The sequence below is a fragment of the Carassius auratus genome, chromosome 15 (genome assembly GCF_003368295.1).
Source record: "Carassius auratus strain Wakin chromosome 15, ASM336829v1, whole genome shotgun sequence".
Classification (NCBI taxonomy): Eukaryota; Metazoa; Chordata; class Actinopteri; order Cypriniformes; family Cyprinidae; genus Carassius; species Carassius auratus.
Window position 1 is genome coordinate 1,238,774 of NC_039257.1, and position 10,905 is coordinate 1,249,678.

Here is a 10,905-nt window from a genome sequence, read left to right on the forward strand (position 1 = left end):
CCATGGTCTGCAGCCAGACCCTTCTCGATTATTCCGCTGTTGTAGTGTTTAAGTGGATAAATTTACAAGAAAATAGACAGAAGATGATACGGGAGATCTGAAAGGATGTTTAGCACCTCTTTGTGATAAGCAGCAATGAGGTTTGTTAACTGTTAATTTTACTATAAGGGTGTTTGTGTTGATATATGTTTTCATGTGCCATTTTTTCTGATGTATAACATATAAAGTATCTAGCTGTAAATGGCTGAATTGTAACACAATATGTTGAGACATGCATATAGCATTATTTTGTTAATTTGTTAATTTTCTTTCTTCAAACCAGTTCTCACGGGTTGACCAACATTAAAGCCCTGTATTTTAACCAAGACCTCTTGCCTCATGCCTGTCACTGGGGGAGCTACAGTGAGAACTCATTTGCTCTGCATGAGTAGACGAGGAAGACAGTACCAAAGAGCTGTGATCCATGGGCAAGAAGGGACATCTCTACATCCAAGAGTGTGCATCTGCTCCTGACATTTACACATCTGCATCATCCATAGAAAAATCCAGGTGCCCTACCACGAATCCAGCTGAAGCCAAAAAGCTTAAATATTTTCCACAAGAGACTGTGACATATTTTTGCCTTCATATTTATACGGTATAGTTGTGTGCATGCTTAAGTGTTAACTAAGCTGCAACTAAGAAACTTGAATGAAAATGTTCTGCATAATAGACTGAATTTTGCATTTCACAGAATAACGGGATATTGATTTGTGTGTAGTAGATGTGAATATTTTCTAAAGACTAATACTAGTGGTAGAAAGTTTATGAATGTGAATAGCTTATGAGAAGTGAATCACTTAGCTTCTTGCCAAATTACATTTAACCCAAAATTAAGTACACCAAGTAACAATGTCAGAGCCTAGTCATACCTCTAGCAGAAAGCAGGTTAGTGCAGGGAAAAATGTAGAGCAGCAGTGCATAGACATACAACCACAGGCCACTAAAGGCACAAGAGCTGAAGACCACACTTCCTCACAAGAACCTAGAAGAAGCCAACGAGTCCGAAAATTAACGGAAAAAGGCCAAGAATTGTACAGGTGAGCAAATAAGAAGATTTGCTCACAGTTTCACTGTGAGATATGAGGAGTGGAAGGCTATCGCTAAGGACGCCAAGCGAGCCCTGAGTGTACAATGCTCTAACAACCTGCTACATGAATACATCAGCAAAGTAAGCGTAGCCTCAAAGAATCTGAACATTGCTTATGAAGAGTTGAGGCACATAGATAACCCTGATCAGGACACACGTCGCAGAATTGACACCTGTGATGCAGTAACCAGGAAGATCATCCAAAGTGCAAAAGATCGTTTGGAGACAGCAGATATTGGTGGAGGAAATGAAGAACAAGGCCACAGGGCGACATCGTCTATATTCAAGTCTGTAGCATCAGACAAGATAAGTGTCAGATCCCAATTCACGAAGTCCTCTCATGCTCAAGGCAGCTCCAGACATTCAAGTCAGATTTCTGCTAGCAGACACGATGCCGCTGCTGAAGTTGCTGCCAATGAAGCTACTCTAGAAGTACTACTAGAACAAGAGTGTTGCATTGAGGAATTGGAAAAGCTTGAAGCTGAAGCTGCAGAGAGACAAAAGGTGCTAGATGCAAAGCGCAGACAACTGGAGCGACTAGAAACAGTTAAAAAGTTAAAAGCTGCTAAGGCACGTCAGCGAGTGTATGATCAGAGTCAGTGCTCAGATGAAGAAATAAGCAGTCTACTCCATCAAAGTGTCTGTATTAAGGAAAGGGAAGAGGCGAAACATGAAAATAATCTGTTGCAGCACCATTCCTCACCACAAGACTGGGGACACTCAAAGGAAGATGACAGCACAGCAGCTCTTGTTAGAGCACTTGCAGAGTCCATCAGTGCAGGTCGTCTTCCGATACCTGAACCAACAATATTCAGTGGCGACCCACTCAGATTCAATGACTGAAAGGTTTCGTTTCAGACACTCATTGATCGGAAAAACATTCCAACTGAAGAAAAGATATATTACTTGCGAAAGTATGTGAGTGGACCTGCTAAAAAGGCTATAGAGAGCTACTTCCTGCTTGGTTCAGAGTCAGCCTATCATGCAGCATGGAGGATCCTCGAGGAAAGATATGGGAATCCATTCCTCATAGCCAAAGCTTTCAGAGACAAGCTGGAGGGATGGCCCAAGATAAGCTCTAAAAGCAGTATCGAACTTCAAGAGTTTGCTGATTTCCTGCGGAGCTGTGAGGCAGCTATGACTCAGATCAGAGGCCTCAATGTACTTAATGACTGCAATGAGAACCAGAAGTTACTTGCAAAACTTCCAGACTGGCTGACTTCGAGATGGAACAGAAAGGTAATTGAAGTGGAGGAAGAAAGTCACATATTCCCAAGCTTCCAGCAGTTTGTAGAGTTTCTCACACATGAAGCTAAGATTGCAAATAACCCAATAACATCTTTCCATGCTCTGAAACCTGCTGAAGATAAGCAGATCAAAGTTTTAAAGAACAGAGCTGTAGGAGCTAAAGTACTAGCAACTAACTCGGATGAAAAGGCTTCCTCCACAAGCTGTTTCTTTTGTGAGAAGTCAGGTCACAGTTTACACAAGTTTTGGAAATGTATGGATAAGACCATCTCTGAGCGAATCAAGTTTGTTCAAGGGATGAAGTTGTGCTTTGGCTGTCTGAAGCCTGGCCATCGCTCAAAAGAGTATGAAAATAGGAAGATCTGCGACACTTGTGAGAAAGGACATCCAACCTGCCTACACGATAATCGCAGCAAAGAAAGAGGAATGTCAACAAAGATTGGAAGGGAAATGGAGCGTAACAAGTCAAGAGAAGAAACAACAGATCGTTCACAAGAAAAGATGACAAGAACACCACGCAAGGTAACATCTAACAGAGTTATCCAGAATGTTAAAAGCACCCATACATCCTCAGTCATTCCTGTGTGGTTGTCAACTACAAGTAAGCCAAATCATGAAGTTCTTGTGTACGCACTCCTCGATACACAGAGTGAAACGACCTTCATCCTTGAAGAGACAGCAAAGGTGCTTCACACTAAAGATGAACCAGTCCAGTTAAAGCTCTCCACGATGACTTCAAGAAATACAGTGGTGCCTAGCAGAAAGCTGACTGGTCTACAAATAAGAGGATTCTACTCGGATAAGATAATCTCTCTGCCAGTAACTTACTCAAGAGAATTCATCCCTGCAAACAGAGATCATATTCCCACACCAGAGACTGCCAAGTCATGGTCTCACCTTGAGCACATTGCAGATGAAATTGCTCCTCTGCAGAGCTGTGATGTCGGCCTGCTAATTGGCTACAACTGTCCTCAGGCTCTTGTACCAAGACAAGTGGTTGCTGGAGAAGAAAGTGAGCCCTTTGCTCAGAGAACAGACCTGGGTTGGAGTATAGTTGGTTATGGCAACCCATGTCTTGACTTTGGAGATGCTTTTGGAACAAGTCACCAGGTCATTGTGCAGCAAGTGATATCAGTTCTTCCAAATCTCCCAAGCGAAGTGCACTATGTCTGTAGAACTCAGATCAAGGAAGTAATCCTTCCAACAGATGTCATCAAGGTGTTGGAATCTGATTTTGCAGAAAGGGCTTCGGAAGATGAACACCTTTCTCAAGGGGATCTTCAGTTCATGTCAATTATGGAAAGTGGCATCAGACTCAAGGATGACGGGCACTATGAAATGCCACTTCCCTTCAAGAAAGGAAGACCAAACTTACAAGATAACAAGATATGTGGCATCCACCGTCTCAGATGTCTGGAGAAAAAGTTAAAGGGAAATGAGCAGTACTACAAAGACTATAAGGCCTTCATGGATGAGACAATAGCTCATGGATATGCCGAGCTTGTCCCTGAAGAGGATATCAGTAAGACTCCAGCATGGTACATTCCCCACCATGGGGTGTATCATCCCCAAAAGCCTGGTAAGATCCGTGTCGTTTTTGACTGTTCCGTAAGGTTTCAAGGGACATCCCTAAATGACCATCTCCTGACTGGCCCAGAGTTAACGAACACCTTGGTGGGAGTTTTGTGTCGGTTCAGAAAGGGTTGTGTGGCAGTTATGTGTGACATAGAACAAATGTTCCATCAGTTCCATGTTAAGAAAGAAGACCAAGATTATCTCACATTCTTGTGGTGGAAGGATGGAGATCTTAAAGCCCAGCCCTCCATCTATCGAATGAAGGTCCACTTGTTCGGTGCAGCTTCATCACCTGGATGTGCTAACTATGGCCTGAAGCATCTTGCCGCTCAAGGACAAGAACGCTTTAGAGAAGAAACCATCAGGTTCATCCAGAAGAACTTTTACGTCGATGATGGATTGACAAGCGTAGAATCTGAAGACCAAGCAATCCAACTAATGAAGGAAGCAAGAGAGCTTTGTTGCACAGGCAAACTTCGATTACACAAGTTCATCTCCAACAGCAGAGAAGTCTTAGCCACAATTCCTGAGGAAGAGTGTGCTAAAGCTGTCAAGGATTTGACCATGATGTTGGGAGAACCACTAATGGAAAGAGCACTGGGGGTACAGTGGTGTGTGACTTCTGATGAGCTGCAATTCAGAGTGGTTGTTAAAGAATATCCACTTACACGCAGAGGGGTCCTGTCCACAGTTGCCTCGGAGTATGACCCACTTGGATTTGTGGCACCCTTCATCCTGGTAGGAAAGCAAATCCTGCAGCAGATGTGTCGTGATATGCTCAGTTGGGATGATCCTTTGTCTGATGACCTTCGACCCCTGTGGGAGTCTTGGGTGCAAGATCTAAAAAACTTGGCTGAGGTGAGAGTCCAAAGATGCTACCTGCCATCAGGCTTTAAGGTCCAGCACTATGAGCTCCACCACTTCTCTGATGCCAGCGTGTCAGGCTATGGAGAGAGCTCATATTTAAGAGCAGTCAGTACATCAGGTGAGGTCCACTGCTCCTTAGTCATGGGAAAGTCAAGAGTTGCCCCTACTAAAGTCATGACTATACCAAGACTCGAGCTGTCAGCAGCAGTGGTAGCAGTCCGGACCAGTGACATGCTCAAGAAAGAACTAGAAATAGACTGCCAACAAGAATGTTTCTGGACTGATTCAAAGGTTGTACTTGGGTACATCAGTAATGAAGCCAGAAGATTTCATGTTTTTGTAGCAAATAGAGTTGAGCGCATCAAACTAAGTACAGAGGCTGGACAATGGAGATATGTAGCTTCAGAAGACAACCCAGCTGACCACGCCTCAAGGGGTGCCACGGCAAAACAACTCAAAGATTCTAACTGGTTCACAGGTCCAGACTTTCTTTGGCAGAAAGAGTTACCAACTGGAGTTGTCATGGTGGGAGAGATCGAGAGCAGTGACCCAGAGGTCAAGAAAGCTCAGGTTCATGACACTCAGGCAAAAGAAGCAAGAATACTTCTAGAGCATCTACACAAATTCTCAGACTGGGCAAGATTGGTGAAAGCTGTTGCCAGTCTCAAGCGCTGTGCTAAGGAAATCAAAGATCTCAAGCCAAAGTCCTGTGAGGCCTCGAGCTTGGAGGAAAGGAAAGAGGCGGAGCTGACCATAATCAAGATGGTGCAGGAAGCAACTCTCTTTCAAGAAATTCAACGCCTTAAACATCATAAAGAGACAAACCTCAAAGACAAAGCCAACCAGCTGCACAAACTATGTCCGTTCCTAGATGATCAAGGCGTAATCAGAGTAGGAGGCCGCTTAGCTCATGCTGCCCTACATCCACATGTGAGGCATCCAGCAATCCTTCCTAGAGACAGTCATGTTTCTGCATTGCTCATCAAGCACTATCATGAAAGAGTATACCATCAAGGTCGAGGAATGACTATTAATGAGCTCCGAGCCAATGGCATATGGATCCTGGGTTGCAGCAAGCTTGTTTCATCCCATATTCACAAGTGCACAAGTTGCAGAAAGTTCCGAAGGTGCACAGAGCAACAAAGGATGGCATACCTTCCAGAAGAGCGGATGGAAACAACTGCTCCATTTACTTACTGTGGAATGGACTGCTTCGGACCGTTTCATATTAAGGAAGGAAGAAAGGAGCTAAAGCGTTATGGGCTGTTACTCACCTGCATGTGTTCTAGAGGAGTTCACATTGAAGCACTTGATGACTTGACCTCAGATGCCTTTATTAATGCTCTGCGTTCATTCATCGCCATTCGTGGATCAGTAAGGCAGATAAGGTGTGATCAAGGGACAAACTTTGTTGGAGCAAGGCGTGAGTTCATTGAAGCATTGAAACAGATGGATCAAGAGGAGCTCAAAGCTCGGTTGTGAATAGCAGACCTCTAACCACTGATCATCTGAACGATTCTACTAGTCCAGAGCCCTTGACACCAAACCACATCTTGACCATGAAATCCACAATCATTCTCCCTCCTCCTGGAAAGTTTGTCAAGGAGGATCTCTACCTCTGCAAAAGATGGCGCAGAGTTCAACTTTTAACCAACAACTTTTGGGTACGATGGAGAAAAGAGTACCTCTTAAATCTTCAACACAGACAGAAGTGGACCAAAAATCGCAGAAATGCAAAGGTCGGAGACATTGTTTTGGAAGCTAGCAAGAGTCATCGAGGTGTATCCTGGAAGCGATGAAAGAGTGAGGAGACTCAAGTTACTCATAAGTGACTCCTCCCTGGATGGAAGAGGAAAGCGTACATCCAAACCTGTTTACCTGGAGAGACCCATTCAGAAAACAGTTACATTGGTAGAAGCAGACTGATGGTTCTATCATACACTCAAACACAGTTTATTAGTTGTTTCTGTATTTGAATGTTAACAGCAAGACGGAACTAATTATTGGTTCCGCCCGGAGGTTTCCGGCCGGGCGCTTTTGAGCGACGCACTGAGAAAAACTTTACGGCGAAAGAGACTGATTATTCCGCTGTTGTAGTGTTTAAGTGGATAAATTTACAAGAAAATAGACAGAAGATGATACGGGAGATCTGAAAGGATGTTTAGCACCTCTTTGTGATAAGCAGCAATGAGGTTTGTTAACTGTTAATTTTACTATAAGGGTGTTTGTGTTGATATATGTTTTCATGTGCCATTTTTTCTGATGTATAACATATAAAGTATCTAGCTGTAAATGGCTGGATTGTAACACAATATGTTGAGACATGCATATAGCATTATTTTGTTAATTTGTTAATTTTCTTTCTTCAAACCAGTTCTCACGGGTTGACCAACATTAAAGCCCTGTATTTTAACCAAGACCTCTTGCCTCATGCCTGTCACTGGGGGAGCTACACCCTATATGATCTGGTATCCACATAAAAATTATCATGATTTTCATATTCTTAAATCTATACAGATTCTTAATGCAGAACACGAATCTGTACATAGTATAACCTTTTTGATTTGAGTCTCCTCTATCCACTGTAGTGCTGTTGCTATTGCCATCATCTCCACTGTGTATACTGATACATGATCTGTTGTTCTTCTACTTACAGAAATCTTTAAGCATGGAATACTGAAAACAAAACCTGTTCTCCCTGTGTTAGGATCTAATACTGATCTAATCAGTGCATACATACTTTTCATTGCATCTCTGCTCGCTCCCCACTCTGATCCTCTTAGACATCTCATCACATTTAAAATCTTTTTACATTTAGTATCAATCTTTTGACTATGTTCATTCCATATTAATTTTAAATCAATCCACACACCTGTGAACTTAAAAACTTTTACTTGTTCAATAGTTTGTCCATACAACTTTATCAGTTCTCTCTTCACAGCAGTTCTTGTCCTGTGGCTGCACGAGATAACATTTTTATGGCTGGAGGGAGGCACTTAAATGTCCTGTATGAACGCTTTCCTGTCACATATAACACACATGCGCATTAACTCCATGGAATGCTGCAGGTTTCATTCCGAGCAAATTTTGAAAACGGGGCAATGGTCAATAATCTAACTCTGGCTGATGGTTTATTAAACATCGGTTTAAGAATGTGTTTAAATGCAATCATTGTGTGAGACGTCAAATCCAGTATGATTGTGTTTGTACTTAAAACGTCTTTAAATGTTTACTCGGACTACACCGGACACACGATGGATGAATATTTTCAGCAGATATCGACGGCTGATTGAGAAGAGAAGAGAAGCGACTTGAAATTGTTTTAAAACTTTCCACATTATTTATAAATGTTGGTTTCGCTTTTAAACGCTTGAAGACTTAAGTTGATGTCTGAAACCGAAAGTATAATAAACGGAACTATAAGAATAATATAAATCCACTTACCATCCAGAATCAACAGAGAAAACAATATCATCATCTGCATGATTTCGTTGAACCGTGAATGTAATACGAATGATTTATGGAGATGAATTACTATTCTGCTGTTTCGCTGATTCTCCATTCCTTCATCAGAAGCCGCTCCCACATGGAGAAGAGTTTTGCGGCAGACTGCAAGAGAGGGGCGTACCTTAAAGTTGACAATTGATGGGAAGTTCTCGGATCATTTTACCGACTCCGACCTTTAAGTCTCGTTCAGCAAAATTAACGAATCGTTTTTCGAGTCATTTCATTCATTTGATCAAATATAATTTAAATATTACCTTACTTCTCTAATGTCTACTAGTACTTACGCAAAAGTTGATCACACTACAAACAATACAAAACTATAAAGCTATAATATACAGATTCATTAATTCTTTACCTGGGTCTTCAGTCTATGATTAGGTCACCTCATCTGTTGTCTGACATCTCTTCAGGTTTGAGTTAACCTATGCAGTCTTTTAAGCTTTGACCATAGACTGGAGTTATTACCTTTGTTACAACATTCAGTGTATAGAAAATAACCATCCTGAAAGAAATTCATAAACTAAGTAAAAAGCTACAATTTGAGACCAGAAACGCAGTAACTGTAAGAGTAAATAATAATTAAATGAATGATAATTATGACTATGATAATAATTATAATGAATATGCACCCGTTTATAAGGAAGCTTGTAAACTAATTTCTCTATCCAATGTTGTCACGTCACAAAAAAACGAACGATAGATTAAAGCCTTTTATACAGTGTTTTTATTATTATTATTATTATTATTATTATTATTATAAAACAATGCAAACATTAAAACATTAAGGCAGTACACTTAAAATCATAAATACAAAATAAATAATAATAATTAGATAAAAAAGTTTGTCAAGACAAACTTTAAGTTGGCTTGAGAAAGCCTGACCAGAAAGTTTGAAAAGTTTGAAAAGTTTAAGAAGTTTAAAAAAGACAGTGATTAACATATTGCTAGCATAACAAGCAAGTGACTACCATGACATTAGCATGATTAGCAAAGTTACTAGCATGTTGCTGGCATGATAAGCAAGTGACTAGCATGTACTTAGCATGATTAGCAAGATATCTAGCATGTCGCTAGCATAATTAGCAAGTGACTAGCCATGTCGCTAGCATGATTAGGAAGTTACTAGCATGTCTCTAGCATGCTTCTAGCATGATTAGTATGCGACTAACAAGTTGCTAGCATGATTACCATGTTTTTAGCATGATTAACATGTGACTAGCATGTTTCTAGCATGATTAGCATGTTGCTAGCATGTCGCTAACATAATTAGCAAGTGACTAGCCATGTTGCTAGCATGATTAGCAAGTTAGTAGCATTCGACTAGCATGATTAACATGTTGCTAGAATGTTTATAGGATGATTAGCATGTGACTAGCATGTTGCAAGCATGATTTTAGCATGATTAGCATGTTGCTAGCATGTTTCTTGCATGATTAGCATGTTGCTAGCATGTCGCTAGCATGTTGCTAGCATGTCGCTAGCATGTCTCTAGCATGATTATCATGTTGCTAGCATGTTTCTAACATTATTAGCATGCGACTAGCATGTTGCTAGCATGTTTCTAGCATGATTAGCATGTTGCTAGCATGTTGCTAGCATGTTTCTAGCATGACTAGCATGCTACTAGCATGTTGCTAGCATGATTTTACCATGATTAGCATGTTGCTAGCATGTTTCTAGCATGATTAGAATGTTTGCTAGCATGTCTTTCTCAAGCCAACTTAATAATAAGTTTAAATAGGATTTCAGTAAGTTGGCTTTCTCAAGCCAACTTAATAATATACACACAGATTTGTTGCCAGGGTAACATCTTGGTTGATTATGTAACCTTGGTTCCCTGAATAGGGAATGAGATGCTGTGATGAAGTCATCGCTTTGGGAACACCTTCGGTGTTTGAAGCCCTTATACCATCACATCAATTTATTTACTATTCAGGGAACCAAGACCAATCTTTATGATTTTCCACCTGTTCTGTTGCTCCCAGTAATCCTGTTCAGAGTACAATCAGACTTGCTGCTGGTAGCCCCGCGGTGGCCCACTCAGTTGTGGTTCTCGGACCTGGTCAGTCTGCTAGCCAGCCCTCCATTGGAGGTTCCTCTCAGACACGATCTGTTGACACAAGCTCGGGGCATAATTTGGCATCTTTGACCAGATTTATGGAGGTTATGTGTGTGGCCCCTGAGCGGAGTACGCTAATGTGTTCAGGTCTCTCAACCGCTACATTTACACAGAGTGAAACATTTTACATCTCATGTTGTCAGCTTTCCATTTCTTGCCAAAGTTAATTTCATGATTACAATTACATGCATTTTTCTGTTGTTGTAGATTTATTACTTTTGTAGTGGGCTAAACCACTGAACTGGTGAGCAGAGGGTTGCTGGTTCAAAAACACACCAGTATGTCCTTGAGCAAGGCTCTTTTCTCCAGGTTGATCAGGGGATTGTATGTCCCTGTAATAAGAGCACTGTCAATCACTTCAGATAAAAACTGCATGACATTTGTTGATGATGCTTTGGAAGCTTCTAAAAGTCAGCCTTCATTGTATAAACAGAAACCGGCAGAACAAACCTTACCAAAA

General features: G+C 41.2%; 2 protein-coding genes across 3 annotated transcripts in view; one reads left to right on the plus strand and one right to left on the minus strand.

Annotated features, from left to right (window-relative positions):
• LOC113114651 (leucine-rich repeat and fibronectin type III domain-containing protein 1-like) overlaps positions 1–10,905 on the minus strand; it is a 680,315-nt gene that overhangs the window by 444,552 nt on the left and 224,858 nt on the right. The window lies entirely within an intron of this gene.
• On the plus strand, positions 1,983–7,263 carry LOC113114644 (uncharacterized). The gene is made up of 2 exons (XM_026281544.1): positions 1,983–7,011; positions 7,194–7,263. Exon 1 carries the CDS (start codon positions 2,267–2,269, stop codon positions 6,299–6,301), a length of 4,035 nt encoding a protein of 1,344 aa, XP_026137329.1. The 5' UTR covers positions 1,983–2,266; the 3' UTR covers positions 6,302–7,011; positions 7,194–7,263.